Below are 22,575 nucleotides of genomic sequence, written 5' to 3'. Positions count from 1 at the left end.
AGCTTTCTCTGGGTGGAGCAAACAAATCGGAAGAGTAAATACACATTAACTCATGTTCCCTCACATACCAAAAATAACAAAACGCCTCAAAATATGACTTGTTGGTGCAGTTTTAATCTGAGCATCAAAATCACTAAAAATAAAAATAAAATAAAATAAAAAAGAAATTCACACTGAGTTGTTAAAGCTTTATTTTCAGATTCACTGTTCCATTGCTACAAGCAGTAAGACAGCTCACTGGCAACAGTAGATGACAAAGATGTGAATAACCTGTATTAAATGCTCGCTGTAGGTAACCCTAGCATAGCTTTGGTTGGAAGGGGCCTTACAGACTGTCTACCCAGTTCCACCCCTGCCATGGGCTGCTTCCCAGCCAGCAGCTCAGGCTGCCCAGGGCTCCATCCAGCCCAGCCTTGAGTATATCCAGGGACGGGGCACCCACTGCTCTCTGGGCAGCAGTGCTAGGGCCTCTAATACACGAGTAAATCCACTGTTAGGTTCAACAAGTTCACTGCACGAGCAGTGCTTCTAGTAAAGGGAAAATTATTTGCCTTCCCTTGCCATTTTTCTTTCCCAAAAGAGGTTTGATTTGAACATTTCCTGACGGTTCCACATCCACATTGGCATGGCTGTATACTCAGACTCACATTCAGAGTCGTGAGCTGCAAATCTTGACCAAAAAATAATAATAATAATGACAGAAAAGCTGGAGGTAGTTGCACTAAATCAGCCGTAAGTGAAGAGCAGGAAGCACGGGCCATGCACGGAAAAAGCCCACGCCGGGCGCTGTGGACACGCCGCAGCCCCGGAGCCTCCAGCAGCAGCAGCTCCAGGATGTCGGACCGCGGCACGGATTGCCATTTTGAAACACCACATCACGCCCGCCCGTCAGTCCCCGCACACGGGCGCTCCCAGCTCCCACACGCCGCCCGTTTCGGCGACCAGCCCCGCGTTGCGGCACTACAAGACGGCGACCCACGGCCCGAACGAGCCACCACCGCCGTTGATTCCCTGTGAGGACGGCGTTGCTCGGTGCCCGCCAGGCTCGGCCGCGGCGCTGCGGATGGAGCGAGGCCGCCTCACCAACGGCCGCCAACCGCCGCCCCGGGAGGGCAGCCCCCGAGGCGCCGGCTCCGAACCGGCCGCAAGGAGAAGCCGCCCCCCCCCACCAACACACACACCCGGCCCAAGGAGGTCTCCGGGATGTGACTCATGAGGAATACACACGGAGGGGGAGGAAGGAAAAAAATATATTAAAAAAAAAAAAGACACACCCTCCTCCTCCGAGCTGGACTGACATAATATAATAAACCCCCTCCCTTCCCCTCCGGAGCCGGGCTGGGGGGGGGGGGGGGGGGGAAAGCCGGTTGTTCGGCAGCGAAAGTTGAAAGAAAAGGCAAATCCGGGGGAGCGGCGGAGCTGCCCCCGAGGCGGCTCCGGCCCCACGCACCCATCCCACCCCGCCCCACAGCCGCCCCTCACCTGGATGTAGTTGTTTTCGCAGTAGTCGGCGACTCGAGTGAGGTTCTGGTAGCTCTCGAGCAGAGCCCGCTTGCCAGAAGGGATTTCCTCCTCTAGTAACATCTGCAACTCTGCCATTTTCCACCCCTCCGCATCGCTTCCTCTTGCATTAAAGAGACAGCGGCAGCGCCGGGCTCACAACCCGCCTGGTATTGTGGGATTCCTCCTCGCCTCGCTTTCGTGAGCGCTCAGTATCCCCACCCATCCTGCCCTCACAGGGGAAAAAAATAAAAAGAAAGAAAAAAAAAAAGAGACAAGACCCCGCCCGCTCTCAGAGCACGCCGGGAGCTGTAGGCGCCGGCCGCCCCGCCGTGCGCATGAGCGGGGTGGGGTCGGTCATGGCGCCGGGCAGCGCCGCCCGGCGGGGATGGAGGTGTCTGAGCTGGGTTGTGTTGTGTCAGGCGGCAACAAAAGCCCCATGTCCGCTCCTGCTGCGCTGTGTTAGTGTCGGCTCCTCAGCAGAAGGCAAAGGGCTCCATCGGGGAAGCGCTGCTGCCTCTGTTGTAGGAGGTTCGGAGAAACCTCTCAGATCCCGGAAAGCAAATGGGATCCTGGGCTCCATCAGGAGAGGGGTGGTCAGCAGGGATAGGGAGGTGATCGTCCCTCTCTACTCGGCTCTTGTGAGGCCCCATCTGTTGTACTGTGTCCAGGTGTGGAGCCCTCAGTACAAAAAAGACATGGAGATTTTGGAAAGGGTCCAGAGGAGGGACACAAAGATGATCAGGGGGCTGGAGCACCTTCCCTATGAGGACAGGCTGAGGGAGTTGGGTTTGTTCAGCCTGGAGAAGGTTGCGGGGTGACCTCATTGCAGCCTTTCAATACCTGAAGGGAACTTACTCCCAGGAGGGGAGTAAACTCTTCGAAAGGGCTGACAATAGCAGGACTAGGGGAAATGGTTTTAAGTTAAAAGAGGGAAGATTTAGGTTGGATGTTAGGGGGAAGTTCTTCACTAGGAGAGTGGTTAGGCCCTGGAACAGGCTGCCCAGGGAGGTTGTGGATGCCCCGTCCTTGGAGGTGTTCAAGGCCAAGTTGGACGGGGCCATGGGCAACCTGATCTAGTAAAGGTGTATGTTTGGTGGCCCTGCCAGGCAGGGGGGTTGGAACTACATGATCCTTGAGGTCCCTTCCAACCCGGGTCAGTCTGTGATTCTGTGATCGTCTAGTCCTGCCATCAGCTCATTTTCACCGTGTTCCTCAGTGCTGCATCTACTCTTTACTTGAACACCTCTCTCATGGGATGGTGACTCCACTGCCTCCATAGCAGCCCGTTCCAGGGCCTCACCGCTCTTTCTGAGGGGTTTTTCCTAATATCCAACCTGAGATTTCCCTAGTGCAGCTTGAGGCCATTCCCTCCCCTGCTACTGTTGCTACCTGGGAGAAGAGGCAGACCTCCACCTCACAACCTCCCTTCAGGCAGTTATAGAGGGAGAGAGAAGGTCTCCCCTGAGCCTCCTCTAGTCTGAACAACCCCTTAGCACTCCCCACAAGCCTTGTGTTCTAGAACCCTCATCAGCTTCATTGATTGCCCTTCTCTGGACACCCTCCAGGGCCTCAGTGTCTTATAGTGAGGGGCCTAAAACCAAACACTACTGAAGACACGTCCTCACCAGAGCTGAGTACAGGGGGATGTTCACCTCCCTGCTCCTGCTGGCTGCACAGTTTCTGATACAAGACAGAGCACCATTGGCCTTGGCCACCTGAGCAGACTGCTGGCTCATGTTCAGCTGAGCATCAACCAGCACTCCAACACCTTTTTCTTCAGTATGGCCTTCAAGCTACTAATTATCAGTTTGTAATATCTAAGAACTTAAGTATTTATCTGAGGTAAATTAGATGGCTGTTCTGAAGCATGAAGCTCTTTACTGGTGACAATGCATAGCTAATGGTGGTGACCATGTTGAAATATAGTTTATTGTAGCTGAGAATCTATCGAAGTGTCATTGCGCTCTTTGTATCCGTTGTAGTTTCCATGGAAATAAATAGGAGGCATTATTTTCAGACCTACCTATGTACATCATTCCAGACACTCTCTTACCTCAGCTATTAGCTCCTCTGGTTGTTGCAGAAGTTTGCAACATAAATGGCTTGTTATTATTTGGAACAATATTTTCTTTATTTATTTATTTTAAGTAAAATCCTGTTTCCGTGATCATACCAGACAAGAAACCAGTAACAGCAGGTGGTTTCTATGTGGGGATGGCTGAGCCTGCCTTTCCAGTGACTAACAGGCTGAGGAGAAGCTGTTTCCAGGGACTGTTACTCATCCCTTGGCTGTGCGTTTTGTACACACAAAAGCAACTGCTGTCAGTCCGTGTGCTTTATTGGTTGTCCCACAGAAACTCACAGTAGTGAAATGTCAACACATTTCAGAAAAAAAATAGTCTGAAATGCATCACAGTGAGAGCAGAGAGCCTCGTCTGTCTGCACAATTGAATGATATCTCACGTGATCGCCAGAGTCCATCTTGTGTTTGCAGCACTGAAACTGCCCTGGTCTGGGCCACCCTGATGGTGTGTCCAAGTCAAGGTGGAGAGGAGAGAACATCTGCCTTCCTGCAAGGTCAGCAAAGTCCAGCAGCTCGTTTGGAGCCGTGAAAGTGAGGGTGAATGGCCGGGAGCCCAGGAAGGAACACCGGGCCTGGGAGGGGTCTCGCAGAGTGCTTGGATGTTTGAGTTCCCTCTGGGGCAGTGGAGGGGGGAGCCGGTGCACTCACAGCACTTGCTGTGGGATGGGGATAAATCTGTACTGCTGTCTTCAGATGGCTAATTCATTTGGCAGCTTAGTAAAATGATTTTCAAAGTGGTTTCAATAACTCGTTTTTGGACAGCAGGTAATTTCCAACAAAATATTTTTATTTGGGATTCCGAGAGCCCTTTTAATGTAAAATAATTTGATTTGATCTGCAACAGCACTGGGATATAGACAAGGCTTTAATGGTTCCCAGGGTAAGTTTGATCCATCCTGGGCACTGACTTCTCCAGCAATCATAATAAAAAGACGAATTTGGTTTCTCTCTTCAGTTAGGCTACACATTTTTTTACACCCGTTGGCTTAGATGAGCTTATAATTGCCAACAGATCACACACTGACTTCACTGGAGCTCTTAACATCCTGAAGCTGCATAAATGTTGTCAACTCTTCTTAAAATGTTATTGCAGCCCCCGAACCAAGAGATGGCGGACACGTGGGACGACCTTTTTCAGTGCAGAAAACTCAGTGTGTGTGTTTTCTTAAACACATAAACACACCGTGTCTCACTACAGCAGGCAACCAAGTCCTGCAAGCAGACCCGGAGCAGCAGCTGAGCAGGGCAGCGCTGGCTGCCAAGCAACGCGCACCTCAAACAGCTGAGCAGGCGCTCCAGGGGCTCCAACGAATCTCTACCCAAAAGCCCTTAAACAAACCAAACCACGCTCTGCCTGCAAGAGCGCTCTTTAAAGACTCCATCAGAGAGCGCCATCTCGTGCCATCTCCTACGGCACAGAGCCTCCCTGGTGCAGGCGGGGTTAGCCCGGTGGGCGGGTAGACCTGACATAGGTGCACCCCGACTGGTCTCCTGGGGGTCTAGCTCGCTTCTAGCGGGACATTTTAACTTAGTGCTGTACGCACTGAGGAATCCTGTTGCAGTTGGGCTCAACTGTTGAGGTCAGCAGCCTTAATAGCTGTTGCCCCTGCTGGTCCTCCATGCTTTAGAATGCCCCTGCTGGGTCACCTGAAGATCTCTGCACTGTGCTCCTCATGCCCGAGATTCAGAGTTTTTATTGACTTAGATGGGACAGACATGCATGATGCATACAGGATTTGATTTCCAAGCAGCTAAAAGCATGGAGCCATTTGGGTGATTAGGCTGGTAGCCAAACCCAGCAGAACCAACGCTGATCCAGAGCCAATAAAACTTTGGACTTGAGTTGACCAAGTAGAAGACACTAATGTGTGTCTGAGCTGCATGCAATGGATTGCCCCCTAGAAGTTGTCTTATTCTTTTGTTTTGTTTTAATTATCACACATCCATTGCTCCAGTAAACTGTTGATTGGAAAGAAATGTTAACTAACTTATTCAAGTTACATGCAAGTCTGCAAGAAAGCTGGGAGTGAAACTTACATTTTCCTGTCTGGGGAGTCTGGCTGATAGAGAAAAGAATGTAATGATGCTCCTCAAGCTCCACTCAAATGACCCCCTAAATGAGATCCCATTATGAATAAAATGCGCTTATATACCATTCAATGTCTCAGCTGTCTGAGATTTGCTCCCCCTCTGTGGTACAGGCTCATTTCCAAGGGCACTTCTGAAATGCAGCTCATTTTTGACTGGGAGAAAAATGTAACTCTAAACACACCCGTTTAGAATAGCATCAAAGTAGTAGCATCAAAGCAGCTTCGCCTGCACTGTAATTTGTGTCGCTCTGTAGCTGTCCCATTTTCTAGGTATATGTCTTTGTTTTTCTGTTGAGAACAGTTCTCCCTTTACAATTGTGTTGATTGGAAAATAACCATTTATTTTTTGTTGGTCTGTTTGCTGGATCAATTCCTGGTTCAGCTGTTTAGCTACGCAAGCACTTTCAACGGTGGAAAGGGAGCTGAGGGATTTGAGGGGGCAGCTGGAAGCACAGAGGCCACGAGGTCTGTTCAGATCAGCCGCATCAGCACTTCCACCAGATGCCAAGCCTCATGTTCCTGTAAGAAGATTGTTGTTGATTACAGTGGTATCAACAGTAGGTATACAAGTGTGGCTGTTCTGGGGCAATCCTGCATGAATATGTAATGCTACATATACATATATATTTATATTTTTTTTTCCTGGGACCAAAAGGTATTTTGGTATTTTTAGCGTTTCCTATACCAAATTGGGAGTGAACACCCAAGAAGCTACATAGCTACGTTGGTTTGCCTTCCTGTCTTTTGGATCTAGCCCGCAGAGCCTAATGATTAACCATATGGACATTTCAGTAAAATTATCAAGGGTTGTCTGAATATTGCAGAGAAAAATGGGGCTGCTCCCAGTTCTCGGAGGCATTTGTCAGGCTCTCTGTACTCTTGTGGGCATCTCCATGCATGCTTTTTTACAAGCAGCATTTTAAAGATTTTTGTTACAGCCGTAAAAGGAAGCATTGCTCCCTCCTGCCTGATGGGGGATCCGGGTGCTTGGGGTAGGGCTGCACCCCCGAGCTTGGTCCAGGGCCCCTGGCACCCCCCTGCCAGTTGCTAGGCAGCCATGAGCCATGTGCAGCGGAGAGCCAGCCAGGCATTGCTAGGCAGCCTGAGCCGCTGGAGAGCACAGAATTAATAAGATTCAAAATTGCTGCTTTGAGAATGCACAAGATAAGAGCAGCACAAAAATAAATAGTTCCACTGTATTTTGACGTGACCTATAATACATTTCCACTTGCAGGATTTTGTCTTCTGCTTCAACCTCATTTTTTATAAAGCGTTCTCCTCTGCATCCCTCCTTCATGCTTATCATCACTTTTCAGCAGTGCTCCGATGTCAACGATCCTTCCTCTGCTCTCATCTCCACGACCCTTTCCTCAATCTGTCATCTCAGCTGTTCCCATCCCATGCTCTGCTGGATCCCCTGTTCTTTTGGCTTCTTTTGCTTTGGTTTTCATTCTTTCATCTTCCCCAGCACAGCCTCCAGGCACTAGATTGCCTCCCGACTTTGCCTTTCCATTTTCATTGCGCCAATGAATTTGTCCCATATCTTGTTTCCAGCTCATAATCTAAGCCCCCAGCACTGTTGTTATGCCCCCCTGCCTGTTACAGGGTAGGCTTTTCTTCTTAATCCCCCAAAATGCAGCATGTCAAGCANAGAAGAAGGCATGCAGTGCCCTAAAAGCACGGGAAAAGTGAAAGATCCAGACTGTTGTGATGCTGCCATACCTATGCAGAACCTCAAGAATGTCCACTTCTTTCTTCCGAGACCCAAAACAGATAATGTAGATACTGTGTGACGAGTGACAAGATGGTTCTTATACCAGTAACAAATTAGGCTAAACTGTTTGGTTATGAAAGCATCCCGAGGAAGGGCTGGCTATAAAGCAACCACATAAATCAGTAGGTGGATATCTGGCTGTGATCCTTTTTACTCACTAATCTTTTTTGACCTTCTTTTATTTCATGGCCTTGTGGGTGGTTAGTTTCAATATGAAAAGAATCAATCCAATTGCAAGGGTAGGCACTAAGTGATAGTTGTCTGAATGGACCCATGCAGGTTTGGCCCAGACATTAGTTGGCAGGCTGGAATTTCCTGAAGGAATAGCTGTTGGAGGATGACAACCCTTTAAAAAGGAAGCTTTTCTTTGATATGTACATATCCAATAAAACTTTTCCCGAGAAAGGTTTCTCACTCCACATAGAGCTTCTCATTGAAAGCAAAGGGAGATTGTGCCCAGAAAAATTTAATCTAACTGGCAATTAGCAGAGATATATAAGGGAATGTGGACTTGTAGAGGCAAGTATACCATGTCTCTGACTTGAAAGCAGGCACTGGGAGGTTGATGTCCTGTGTCAGCAGAGTCTTCGACACTTACAGCTTTGGAGTGAACTTCCCTTGCAGGAAAAACCACAAAACAAAGTCTTGATAAATGTTTTGAAGTCTCAAAATGCCATTTTGACCACTCAAATAACACTCAAAATTAGCGCTATTTCTGTTTTGTTTTTCACGGCTGGATAACAATAAAATAATACAAATGAAAATGTTCCAGAGTGAAATGAATGCATAAACCTGGAAAGCCATTCCAGGCTTGGTGGAGCCTATTTGCTCAGATGTTGTTTACAGGGTTGTCAGGAATATAACTGCTTCCTAGAGATGTAGAGCCTATGATGGCTTCACAAATTCATGCAACACTGCATGCCCCAGGACAGTGGTGAAAACAGAGCTAATAAGCTATTTCAAGATATACTTACTATATACAGAAGTGTCTCTGGTGTATCCTGGAGCATCCCTAATGCCAATAGCATCCAGGTTTTTGTATTGTCATCATTTCCCAGTCTTGCACGACACTAGGTAAGGGAGACTTGACCATTGTAATACCAGCAGCTAGTTTTCATATGCACTCAGAATTGATTAGTTCACTCTCATGGCTATTTCTAATTGCAGCTCTCAGCCTAATTTATTTCCTGTCTTCATTACTAATTTTCTGCATGTAAATTGGATGGGTAAGGCCCAGAATGCAGTAAATATCTAAGTTTCAGTTCCCATTTTCTCAGAGTTAACGTTTCATCAATCTGTATGAATTCTTGATTTTTTTTTATCCATTTAAAATACCAACTTACTTCCATTTTTATGCCACAGAAAAAGAAATTAAAGACTTCCAAAGGTTCTCAGCATAATGCAAAGCCTTAAAAGAATACGTTAGTGCAAAGGCAGTTTAATTGCACAATTGCACACTATTTGAGGAAATCTCAGCTTGGACAGGAACTACTTTTATATACTTTCCATTGAAAAGACTGGTGTTCTTCTAAGGCCTATGCTTTTTTGATGCAGATTAAAAGCATTCATGTTCTGCGCTGATTAATTGGTATGCCTCTTTTGCATTTAAATATATACTTCATTGAATTGCAGCTTTCAGTCACCAAACAGAAAAGAAAAAATAATTAAATGATAACATCATACTAGTGCAGAGTGTTATTTTCCCAACAAAAACAAACATTTGACAGCAATTCTGCAGTGATAGTACTTTTCAACACAATAGTAGGGTGGCAAAATAAATCACATTATAATAGCACTTTTTTCAGTAAGTAAAAACACATTAGAGATATTGGATCTGTTCCAGGTTCCAATGAAACAGTAAAGCTTCAACTGGAAGTAATATTGAGTCTGTGGGGTTAGCAGTGTTAGAAAAGGGTATCTTCAATAGCCACTGGAGCCAAAAGTAATGGGATTGGATGCAGAGCAACTCTTGCATGCGCTTGTCTACTGAAAATCGTTTCCACACTAAGATAACAGTGACATCCTCCTTGGCATTGTCCTAGTCAGAGTCCAGACACAGACTGTGCAGATAATGAGGGCAAAAAGTCATTACCCACAGACTGAGGCTATTCTCTGTTGGGAGCGTTTTAAAATAAATCAGGCCATTTAGTGCGTTCCAACGGAACTTAACGGGTAAGCGCTGTTCAGAATAAACATTTCTTTTCTTTCTTGTTATGTTTTATTATGTAACAGGAACAATCTTTTGTGCCTATGAGATTGATTACGTGTCTCAAACCTAGTTTAGCTATTAATCAATCTCTGCAACCTCTTATTGTTTCCTGGAGCATAATGCAGTAAAAATTCTCCTTTAATTATCACTAATGAAAGTTACTTCCAGTGAAAGTGAATATGTGCCACTGGAAAATGACTTGGTTCAGAAGGCAGCGAATGCAAATATGAACTATCTTTACGATGTGTAGGCACAATTAGAAGCAAATATGTAAATTACTAATGGCAGGTTCCTGCTATGCTCAACAATTTGGTGTCAACATTAGCTGTGAAGGTTTCAATTTATTTGAGCATAACCATAATAATCCCACAGTATTTTTCTGACCAGTGGCCTTGTTGAAGGGTTGGGGACTTTTAAACACTATCCTGTAATAAATATTTACATATATTCAATACTAAAAATGCTTCTAATGTTATTTAAAAGAATTTGGAGTACAAAGTGGATTAATTATTCTTGCTCTATCTTCTCATTAAATAATGAAACTGTCTGACCCTTCACTCTCTATCTGACATGTTTGTATTCCTTAAAATGTCTTTGGAGTATAAGATGGAGCTTATCTAGGATTTACATCAGTGGGAGAGATCTGATAACAAAATATATTTGCTTGTAAGCAAGGAAATAATGGCTACACTTATTTAGTACTATTCTAACTACAAAAAAGATCAAGATGCTGCTTTAAATGGGAGATATTCTGTAATGCGTGTGAAATCTGTGCTCCCTTGTAACGCTTTTCTTTCAGTTGCTTATAACTCTGCTGGTCTTATTTTACCCCTAATAGCACACACTTATACTGCAGGCTTTTTTTTTTTTTTTTTTTTTTTTTTTTCTTTGGGGAATCTGTGAGCAGGAAACACTCAGAAATGCAGCCTATTTAACCCATTACAAATATTTCAGCTGAGAGATTAAAGCACCAGCAGCCCTTTATTTTGGATGAGGACTTTGTAATTGGGCAGAAGGTAATTTTATGGATATGGCTTTTGTTCCTACTGAAAAAACCTGACAACATTTGGTTAATTTGTAAGTTTCTAAACCCACTATATGTGCATATTGTCAGCACAGTTTTTAGCACTGGTATATGTCTACTGAGGGAGTGTTCTGCACTGCTGATGTTTCTCTGTGCGCTAAAAGGGCCAAGAGATTTTCTCTGCATTTATTCTTGTTGTAACATACAGTATCACTGTGAGATAGAAGGATTATATCCCCTGTCAGTGGATATATATGTAATATACTACATGTCAATTCAGAATTAATAGCATTCATAAAATATACTACATATTCATACTATATATATACTACCAATTGTTCCTTCTATGTAGTGGTAATTTGCAGCAGGTCTAAAGAGCCAAATCCTGATGCTGGTTTTGATGCTGAGTGCATACTGCAGCCTTAGCAGGATGAAACAATATATTAACCAGTTAATTATCTAGTGGGCACATCCTATGCGCGACAGTCATCCTGTGATCTCATAGGCAAGTTGATGTTTGGCTGCATATCATGCATGCTAATAAAGGGAGTAAATCTATTTTGTCAGAGAAATTTGTTGAAACACTCTTTTGAAAACTCTTCTGGTTTCCAAGGAAAGATATAAATATTTTGTCAGAGAGAAGTGAGAATACCTTCTCCTAAATTATTTGTATTATGAGGCTTGAAAAGTTGCTTACCTGACTTCATATAAAAGAATTTGGTATTCAGGTGCTCTCTTGTTCTGCATCATGAAGACAGCAGCAAATTTGACACATGGAACCTCCTCCAAAACCATCATTTCTTTGTAACTGAAAAAGGCCCATTTCAGTTAACTCTTTTGATGTCATTTACAGTAGCCTAAAGTTATCTAATAGACTTCTAATAGACTATTAGAACAGTGAAGTTCCTATAATGTAATTTCCCGCTACAGCTCTGTGATGGATATAAATTACATCAACCTGTAACAGAAGCCTACAGCTCAAGTCATTCTGTTGTTGCCAGCTGATGCTGGCTGAAGTGGCAACAAGTCAGTCACAAGCCTGATACCTTCTAGTGTGACCACGGCTATCGTGGCCACATGGCACTCCGGGATTAGGCTGGAAGCAACTAACTCCTGCGTTGGCCCGTGGCAGATAATGGCATTTTGTGGATCTGAATCTCTCTTCTTTTACCCCTTAGGCACTATTAGTAAGAATTCAGAAATGACTGAGAAAGTTGTATATGTTGTATATATCAATAGAAAATGCTGCTTTTTAGGGTTTATAATTTTAAATGTCCCTACTGAAAATGGCCTGGAGCTTCCCATACAAAAGCTGTCAGACATTTCTGCAGCCCTAAGGTACTGCACAGCAATCCCAAGGGTCACACTGCCATATGACTTTTCACTTTATATTTGCATACAAATATATTTTTCTAAGGTCTGGTGAAGCCACAGGGGAGTATATTTATTTGTAAGTGCCCAGGAATAAGGGTCACAGCAACAATCTACTGATTCGTGTTTAATCCATTGCTAAGGCATATTCACCAAATACAGGTTATCCTGACCTATGTAAAACCATTTTGGTGCAAGAGCTTTTAATCAAATAAAAGGTGAGGTTTTGTTTCAAAGCACTGGTAGTTCACAAGCTACAAAAAAATATAATAAGCAAAAGGACTCATTCATCATGAAGTGAGAGTTTCCTTATGCAGGGTCATACTGAAGCAATTATATTGATTTTAAGTTCATGCCTAAATATATGTTAAAAATCTTGTGACAGTGGGCTGGTTTTGTTTGCAGACTTATCATTTATCTTTGGAATTTATGTTGGAACATTGCAGAATAATGAAAGAACACTTTTCACCCTCAGCTGGCTTTTCCTCATTTAAGCAGTGCACTACTACTATGTAGTAGTGAAACAACTGGAAGTTAAGACATGTCAGCTGACTCTGTTTGATATAGTTCATAATTTTTCACCTCTGTTGGTTAATAGGAAGACATTTTAGTCACAGCAAGGTTTATTTTTATACAAACCAGTAATCTGAAAACTAATCTAACAACGCAAAGGCAATATATGTCACTAGATCTAGCTGCAGGGTTGGTATTTAACGATATTTCTTCCTTTCCAGTATTACTGACATTTGCAAATCTGTTTTGATATTTGTTTTAATATTATTAAATAAATATTATCCTGTATTAGTACAAAATAATTTTGCACATCTTCTCTTACCAATTAAAGTTATTTGGTTTTGCTCAGCCATTTCTCAACATCACAGCTGTAGAAAGGAAAGGACAGGAATTTGTTTTCTGTAAGACACACTGCCTCATCTATTTTTCAGGGAGGGTCACATTACATTAATGAAATGACATCACATCAAGATGAAAGAATCGATCCTATCTACCTGCCCAGCCCACATGTTTAGGACACACCTGACTTCCGTGTGGGTGTGAATGAAGGAGCACATCTACCTCACACGTGCAAAGCCTCAGTAACAAAAATAACTGTGCTCCAGCAGGACAGGAGTACCTGTTACCATACCACCAAAGTGCTTCAGCTTTGCTGTGGGAATCTAGCTCTTCTCTTTTTAATATGGCAGTGTAACAAGCCCCAGTAGCAATCAACTGTGCCATGAGCACAGAGGTTTCCTAAAACAGCTGCATAATGCAGAAGGCTTCTGCTGGTGTGGTTTTGTAGCTCAAAGTTGGCCTTTCTCACACAACACCACCAAGACAAACCTGCAGCCAGGGCTTTCTTAGGACATTTCAACTGCTCAGCAGAATCCAGTTTATTCTGGTTGGAATGGGTAGAGGCATTTCTGAGAGCAGCTCCAGAGGCAGATCAGAGGGGCAGCAATAGGCAGCTGTGGGTATGAAGGAGAGGGTGACTTCTTCAGCCAGCTTGGAAGTCTCTGGCAGGAAATGTGTAAATGCAGCCTGGTTCATAGTGAAGTTTTTAACATGCATTTACTCTACTAAAATGTAATCTGGATCAAATAAAAGGGTGTGTGATTTGAAAATTAATCATCTGTATCTATTTTGCTTTTAACTCCTGGCCTTCGACTAGAAGAAGAATTCAGTTTCATGACAGTGAGTGACACCCTTGTTCTAATGCCATCGTGCTCTTCTGAATAGTACCTGATCTGTGAGCTAATCTGATAAATTAAGACATTTTGTGCACACATGATGCATTTTAAAGTGTGCAAACACACTGCTCTGAATATGGTGGGCTCCACAGGAAAGCAAATATTTTGGGACACAAAACAGATGCAGACCAAAGGAAGTAGGGATGGTCCATTTGGAATGAATGAACATGCACCACAGAGCTTCTTTCCAGAGTGTACGAGTCTTCCTTTACTTTTAACAAAACTATTTCAAATAACTTTGTTTCAACAAGTTATTCCCAACTGTTTTCTATTCCTCTCTTCAATAATGTGAAATGTCCCGAACCACTCACATCAGGACTAATCTTGTTTCTTTTTATACCCCAATTTCCCACTTTAAGACATGTGAGACAACTTCATATTTGCAGTATCTGAGGTTAAAAAGCTGCTATTTTTTCATCTCCATGAGTATTTGTTCTGTTCCGTAGCCTATACCATTTGTGCAATGGGTTCTTTGATGAAATGATTCTGTAGTGATGCAGCAAACATGAAACTCTTCCACAGTGGTTTAAAAAATATCCATCTGTTAATCCAGCTGTGGATGCAAATCCAAGTAAAATAAGTATAAAAATAAAACACAAAGGCTGGCATTCCTGATAACCCAAGGCTCTACTTTGTAAATGTACACAGGACTTTATTTTACTAGTGCAACATCAGTGGGATGCTCTGGTGTTGATCTGCAGCATGTGCATGATTATAACTTAGTTATCTCAACAACTACTTTGTCTTCAAAAGGCTCAAATTCGGGCTGTGGTTACAGTGGTTTAGGATTTGTATCAAGAATGGTCTCTCATTTCTTAATCTGCCAGCCATGCAGATTTGGATTTGCTTACAGAGAAGATAGGGTTGCTGTGGTGAGAGCAGGGTAGGCGGGCTTGTGCTCCTTGCCACGTGAGTCAAAGCACAACCCAGCTAATTTGGGGATGAATAGGCTCTTCAATCTCTTCCTTTCATCAGTTCAGTACACTACTTATAGTAACAGCTAATATTGCACTGAATAATTCAGTATGCATCATCACTACTTTATGTGTAAGGATGTACAGACAGGTATACAGCTGATCTCTACATTGTTTCCTCTGCTATAAAATAGAATGCATGTATGTATTTTATCCAAACACTGAAATATTTCTAAACATTTTTGAAGAAGATAGTCAGTGCATAGTGTCAACGGTACATTTATTGTTATATAGAAACATAGACTTAGGGATAGACAATGCTCCCAATCTAAAGCCATCCTTCTTAAGACTCCAGATGTGTATGTGCATATATAAGTAATTATATTCTAAGTTTTAATTTTTAATCTGGAAAAAACTCCTGAGGTGACATTTCATAGAGGCAGTGAAGCAGAAATGACTTTTATGGGTAATGCAGATCAAAATTCTAGAAGAACTGCCATGCAAAAGACTGAAAAAGCACAGTGACAGTTACTCTTAAGAATGATCTAGATAAATAAGTGAAGAAGCAAAAGCAACTCCCTGCTGCAAAGTTGTGAACAGGACTGAGCTGCTTATAATGCAAAATTTGCAGCTGATAGGCATTTATCTGAAAGGTTCATGCAAGTCAAAGGTAATCTGCAAAGAAATTTGTATCTCCACTTAAAAAAAACAACTTTAGAAACCCAAAGCTCATCCCGTCTGCAGGGTTTCAAACAGAGACAAAATGATAAAACATCAGGAGCAACAGAACAGAGCAACACAAACAGATCTTTAACAATAGTAGTTGAAATATAATGTTTTGGCTTACAGTAAGGGGAGAACAGAAAGGATCTAGTTATCTGCAGGTTCTGAATTTAGATATTCTTAAATCAGCATGTCCAGATAAGTCACATCCAAGAGTTTGAAAAGAGCCAGCAAAGAACAGATTGAAAATATGAATTCTCAATTTTCAGACAGTGGAGAAATTCCAGAGCGCCCAAAGAACACAAAGGTTGCACCACTACTGAGAAAAAGATTAATGACTATTGTAGTCCTATCAGCTTAACATTGATCCCAGGTACACAAGACAATGACCGATAGGAGATTCCATTAAGAAAGAATTAATGAACACTAACTTAATAATGCAAATAAATAGGAATGTGTTGGGAAGCACACGTATATTCAAGATGACTCAATGTCATTTCTGTGAGAACAGATAAACCTGTCTATCTAACTACTTACCTATCTATTTATCCACCAACCTACCTATGTATTTATCTACAACAGACTGAAAAACATATGTATTCAGATTTCTGTAAAATACCCATCTTTGCAATTAATTTTGATTGAAGACTACAGTAAAGCTCAAAAAAAAAATACCACAGTGATTGGGAGATTGATAAAAATATGTTACAGGAACAAATTGTCATGATAGAATAACATGATGAGTGAGCTGCAAAAAAAGAGTAACAGAAAGTGACCACTTACACTTCCATCAGTCAGAACAAAAGCTTGAAGAGTACGTGCTTCTCACATGGGTCCCCAGCTACAAATAGGATATGAGAACTGTTACTCTTAGGCTGTTGTCCATCTCTACAGCCTAAAGAGTCAATGAATTCTGGATGTATAAATGAGTCTATTGAGTCTGGATAAGGTAATACCACATTCCTCATTTGCTTCTTTGCTACTGATACAATGACTGCAGCATTATACTTAGCAGTAGTATCTGTGATTTATGAAAGGAAGGACATAAGGATGAATTCACTAGAGTGGAAGCATCACTGAATTCAATTCTAAATAAAAGAAATAAAGGGTTTGCTTAGTTTCCATTTATAAAGATTCATAGAGGGATTGTTGGTGAACTTTTCGTAAGAACAATATTGAGCTGTGTAAGCCAGCATGCTAAGCTACAGAGAGATTAAAAAAACAACAAACAACAAAACAACAAGGTAAGAAAATAAATGCAATGAATAGGGCATATTTTCATCATTCTCTTTTGTATAGCGAATTTGCAGAGCTAAGGTCTGGTTTCAGGAGGTTTTTAAAGTCATCTATTTGATACTGAAGACTTGGACTTAAGTGATTTTGTAAGTGCTCTTTAATGGCTACATTTTTGGTTAAACATTTATAACGGCTGTTGAAACCTCTGCTCCCTTTTAGATTACTCAACCTGACAAACAGACTCTGACAAAACTTGTTTTCAGTCATGTGGCTGCCCCTCCCAGCCTGCCACTCAGTTGGGGCTGCGCATAAATCTCTAGCTACGTGACCTCTTCAAAGGCTTCCATGGATTCAGTGACATTTTCCCATACATCTCCGTTGTTTCTATTTCTTGTATTATTTTCTTAGAAACCAACAGTAATGTACTTCGAAAACCGATTGGCAGACTTTTTGATTTTTTTCCCCCTACTCGTTGGGAAACAAGAACTGACAGCTGTCTTTCCCCAGTAACCATTCTGGAATTTACAGTAGCTTCAGTGCCGAGGAAATAAAAACCCAACACCTAAGGCATTTCATTTCTTCTTTTATCCTAATTGTTAATCCAGTAATTTTCAGCTTTTATTAATATTTTATTATATTTTATTATTTCCTCATTTTAAAAGGCAAAAACTGGGAGGTTCTTGTCTTATCAATTGTAGCTCACCTGGCTCACTCCCCTCACTGAAGCAGGCAGACCCTGTCACCCAAAATTCTGGAGCAGGCTTTTTATAGGACTCATGGGGACCTGGGTGCTAATGCAGATGGTAATGAATTAATGTTAAGGCACCCAATTAAACTTAGTCTTAAGTCCTTCTGAAGTCTTGTTTGTTGGAGGACTTACTCCAGTAAATCACCCATATCTGTTAGATTATGTTGTTGAAACCCATTGACCAAAACCACAATGGTGTATTTTCCGCTCAAATAAATACACAAAAAGATAGACTCAGGACAAAAAACACTTGAATTCAGTCCTCCTTGCCAGTTGTATTCCAGGTTTTGTGCACTATAAATATGTTTCATGAAAATATTTCAGCAATATCATTTTTCAGACTCTAGAAAGAACCATAGCCTTCCTTTGCTAGATTTTTAAAAGAACAGGCCTAAACTGGGAATGTTGTTTTTTATTTCCTTCCAGAAACTGAAAGAAATATCACAAGAGCTGTCTGGCTATAAATATGCCATTGCATAAGCACATTAATGCGATACAGCCACGGTATTTTGTTTGCTATTCCCACAAGGCAAATTACACAACGATAGCCTTCTAAAACTTTAGCAGCACTAGTAGCAAAGATAAGAAGCACAAATGTCAAAACATAAATAATATATCAGACATAGTTAGATTTTCAGAATCAAATTCTCATAATTTGCATTATGAAAATATGTAACACTATAAACAGCCCCAAATCAACCAAGCAACTCCAAATTTATATCATTATAAATGACAGCGCAATTTAACTACTGGTCACTACATTGTTGTTGTTGTTTTTACTGAAATAAAAGAAAGTTTGTTCTGAGAGGTCTGTGCCTGCTGTTTATACGAAGACACAGTTTGCATTGCTGCAAGATGAAACTTTTAAAGCTCATTTCTTGGCTGTGTATGGGAACTGGATTTTTTTAATGTTCTTTCTGGAATATGCAAAACCTGAACAATTCTGTTATTACTATCTGCTGGCTTTACAACAACAGTACCTTGAGGCATCAAGGAAAAGTGAACGTTATTAAAAATGCCATAAAAGAAACAAATAGTAAGTTTAAAGAAAAAAAAGAAAGGCATTATACTTACACCTTTACACCTGCAGAGATGTAAACTTGTAAAAGTTTTCGACGTCAAAAATACTATATAGTTAAATGCAAACTCAAATGCTGCTAAATGTCTGTAGAAATATGATTATATTTTGTTCTCCAAAAGATGTTTTATGACACAGATCTGAGCTGGTATTTCTGTTACAGCATCCTCTTTTTGGAAACACATGAGCTGGGGGTGGCAGGTGGGGGAACAAAAACATAGTTCACAGTATTGACTGCTGAAATACCTGAGATATCTGAACTGAATATCTTGAAAGGGATTTAAAACTGGATAAGTCATATTTAACCATTTTGATGACACGGAGCCTAATTGTTAGGCAAAGTGGCCTAATGGTTAAAAATAATTCCATTATTTAATCCCCAACTGTGAAATGAGTTGGTATTTCTAGTTGAGTTATTGAGGAATGTATCTGAACTTCACAAGAAAACTTCCACTCCAAAAGGCATTATTGCTCATTTCAAGCTAGTCCTTTTCCCAAAGGGCTTTTCCTGAAGAACAGGGATTAGCCTAACATGAATAGACAAACTTCAAATGCTGCTTTTCAAGGTAAGCAAATAGTTCTCTTTTTTCCAGAGCTATTGATTTATACACAAATATCTTTCATGATTTCATTAAACACCATGTAGTAAATGTCAACTGACAAATTAGCCTTTCTACTGTGAACAACATAGCAAATTACTCCTTAGATTCCTTTGCTCTATCCTTGGACAATATCTTTCCATTCCTCACAAGCATGTACATTCAAATTAGAATTTTTAATGCTAGTTTAGTTCTTCATAATTAGGACTACCAGTTTTTAAATAATTCATTCTCCCTCTCTGCTGGATTACATACTTCAAAAAGTAAGCTTCACTAAAATTACATGCTCTTGGATCTGGTAGCTTACAGAACTTGCTCATAATGCATATGAGACTATGGTCTACTTTCTTAAGCACCATTTAAAAATATTTCTGAGAAATACACTGCTATGATTCAGACCCTTGAGGGAGCAATTGGCATAATTGGTTCCAGTTTCTGCTTTTCACTTGCATAATGTTACTGACTCCTTTGTCCCTCAAGTAAAATGAAGGTGATCATAAAATCACAGAACATCCCAAGTTCCTTCCAAGTTGGAAGGAGACCCATAAGGATCAAGTCCAACTCCTGGCTTCACTGGACTACCTAAAAATCAAACTATATTTTTGAGCATAATCCAAACACTCCTTGATCCACAGCAGCTTGGGGCTGTGCCCACTGCCCGGGGAAGCTTGCTCCATGGTGGAGAAACTTCTGTCCCCCACCTGACTGTTCCATGACACAGGTCCTGTTGCTGTCATGCCCTCTGCTGAACAAGAGCCAACAGTGTGCCCAGGGGACCAAGGCCAATGGTGGTCTGGCTTGTATCAGAAATAGTGTAGCCTGCAGGAGTTCCCTTAATACTCAGCTCTGATGAGGCCGCACCTTCAATACTGTGTTCAGTTTGAGCTCCTCACTGTAAGAAAGACATTGAGGCCCTGGAGTGTGTTCAGAAATGGGGAACAAAGCTGTGAGGGGTCTGGATCACAAGTCTTATGAGGAGTGGTGGAGGGAACTGGGATTGTTCAGTCTGGAGAAGGCTCAGGGAAGACCTGCTCTCTCTACAGCTGCCTGAAAGGCATTTGTGCTGAGGTGGTGATCATCGTTTTCTCCCAGATAGCAGAAATAGGAGGAGAGGGAATGGCCTCAAGTTGTACCAGGGGATCTACAAGTAGGATATTAGCAAAAACTTTCTCAGAAAGAGTGGTGAGGCACTGGAACGGGTCACCATCCCTACAGGTGTTCAAGGGTGATGTGGTACTAAGGAACATGGTTTAGTGGGCAACACTGGTGGTAGGTGGATGGTTGGACTAGATGATCTTAGAGGCCTTTTCCAACATTAATGATTCTATAATTCTATGATGGTATGTCACCAGAGAGCAGAGCTGCCCCTCTGTTCCCCTCATGAGGAGCTGCAGGCCGCCATGAGGACCCCCCTCAGCCTTTTCCAGGCTGAACAAACAAAACAACCTCAGCCACTTCTCATAGTCTTGCCTTCCAGTCTTTCTTATTATTGTAGCTTTTGTGGTCTTCTGGGGTGCACTGGAAGCATCTGCTAGAAAGCTAGTTCAGACTTGGAATACAAAAAAGGACACTGAAGGACTGTGTCACCTTACATGTGGAATAGAAAGAGGATTGTAAGGTGGTTCAGCACATCAGACTTTGATAGACTGTCTATGCTGTAGTATTGCTGGACTCAACAACCACCCCTAATTTATCTGTGAAGAACAGGTCTGAGTTTACACTCAGGATCACAGACATCCTGTAAATGTTCTCCTTACTGGACTAGAACGGCACACTTGCATACAGGATTTCTTATCTCAACATTTCAAGAAATGCCTCAAATTAGCAATTCACAGGCTCTCCTTTAGTTGCCTGTGAAATGCCAGCTAAAAGAAGTGTGACAATAGGAAGTACTGAGACATGTCAAGTGTCACGCATTACACACTGTCAAACCACACTGGTAGCAGAGTACTGTAGTCTCTCCTTTGACACAGCCCAAGTAATGGGCATCCCTGGTCAGTCTTTCTCTCATAGTTCCCAATGTTTAACCTCTCATATACTGGACCAAAAAGAAAAGGAAAAAAAAGGGCTGCCCATCATTACAACTGCTTTGGCAGCTGCTCCTGCATAGTGACAGAAACACAATCAAGTTCAACACAGAGGTCATTACCAGGTTTTACAAACATGTGGTCATTCCCTATAGGTTCCCAGCAGACAACAGAGAATTATCATATAATTTTGTTTCCTAAGTAATGAAGTCAAGGTTCCCAGGCTGAGACAAAGATGTAGATCCACTCTTCTCTTTGTGCAACGGATGAGAAGGCTCTATTAGTTGTGCTCCAAATCCAATTGTTGTTAACTCTACATGGAACTCATTACACTGAGAATACAATATGTACACATAAGGGCAGCTAATGTCATGCTAGTTAATATAATATACAAGCATTTAAATTAAATAGTTGTTTCTGATGTGTTCTCACGGGCTCACCAGCACTCATAATTTGCCTCTCATTTAATATTTCACCCATGTCTCAGAGCATGATGGTACTGATTATTTTGAGTTACTTCATTTTCAAGTGCCTCATTCTGGATTTGCAGTTCTTGCACATCTTCAGTGCAAAGATGGCGGCCTCTGTTTTGCACACAGCCATTAAACAGGTCGTCATTTGCATCTCTTTTAAAGTTCACTTTCAGTGAAAGTCTGGGAATGTTCATTATAAAAACGCAGACTGCGTTTCTCTTAAATCAATTAAATGGCAAATGTAATTACAGATTTTCTCAGGTAAATAGAATTTACACATCATCTGACCTCACAAGAGGGCCTTCGTTTCCATATTACTTTTTTACAGTTAATGCTTTGCACGCTGAAAGAATCCATATTTATACAGAGACCCACTTACCATCAAACTTCCCTTTGATCCATGTTTCTGTCATTCCTGCCTTTGTGGATAGAAAGGAAGATGGGTATTGGTATAAAACACATAATAGCTTTAGAAATCTAGCAGTAGAAATGTAACATCCATGTGGGTGGAGCAGCGATGTTCATAACTCGGGGTTGTCCTTTGCTCAGTGCAGGGAATCCTATCCGAACACCTCTGAAAGTGTAAGCTGCTCTCCAGCAAAGCTCTCCCCGCCCAGCTGGCTGCTGACCTTGTGGAACAAAGTAGCTCAGCAGAGCATGGGCTGATCTGCATTAATTCCCTCTCCGTGGAGCTTTTGCTTTCCCACCAGAGGGCACATACTGTGAGTGTGCAACTGCCTTAAGAAGAATTTAAAATACATTTTATTGTGCACCAGATATAGGAATCAACTGGAATGGCAAGGTTTTGTACTCTGCTCTGTGTGGAGGTGTTATTAATACATCATGAGGCTCACTGGGTAAACCATTCCACTTGCTACAAAATCAGTTTTAGAATACTTCTGTCTGATCTCGTGTGCTGGATGCACAGTGCTTTGCAGGAAGGGCATTTCTTTAGCTATGAGGTGGCTCATCGTA

At 42.1% G+C, this 22,575-nt stretch overlaps 1 protein-coding gene and 1 long non-coding RNA gene across 15 annotated transcripts in view; both read right to left on the bottom strand.

The window, feature by feature from the left end:
• Window positions 1–1,757, bottom strand: part of ABI1 (abl interactor 1) — a 77,467-nt gene extending 75,710 nt beyond the window's left edge. For 5 of the 13 annotated variants that reach the window (XM_015853244.2, XM_015853251.2, XM_015853254.2 and 2 more), the window contains exon 1: window positions 1,483–1,756. In XM_015853244.2, the coding sequence (XP_015708730.1) occupies window positions 1,483–1,599 (117 nt within the window). In that variant the 5' untranslated portion in view covers window positions 1,600–1,756. Of the gene's footprint in view, window positions 1–1,482 lie in introns of all 13 variants that reach the window. The other 8 variants (XM_015853240.2, XM_015853241.2, XM_015853245.2 and 5 more) reach the window with 2 other exon arrangements.
• A 1,715-nt stretch (window positions 1,758–3,472) lies between these two features.
• On the bottom strand, window positions 3,473–22,203 carry LOC107308951. Of its 2 annotated transcripts, XR_001553011.2 has the most exons (5): window positions 21,980–22,203; window positions 16,223–16,280; window positions 11,381–11,491; window positions 7,980–8,067; window positions 3,473–6,195 (listed from the first exon to the last, which is right to left on the bottom strand). It is a non-coding gene; the product is annotated as an uncharacterized LOC107308951 (long non-coding RNA). The 2 variants fall into 2 exon arrangements; XR_001553012.2 differs by lacking the exon at window positions 16,223–16,280.
• Window positions 22,204–22,575: the final 372 nt, after the last annotated feature.

This window comes from Coturnix japonica, chromosome 2 (assembly GCF_001577835.2).
Source record: "Coturnix japonica isolate 7356 chromosome 2, Coturnix japonica 2.1, whole genome shotgun sequence".
Lineage (NCBI taxonomy): Eukaryota > Metazoa > Chordata > Aves > Galliformes > Phasianidae > Coturnix > Coturnix japonica.
The sequence above is the reverse complement of the archived record's forward strand: the minus strand, read 5'-3'. Positions and strand labels throughout refer to the sequence as shown.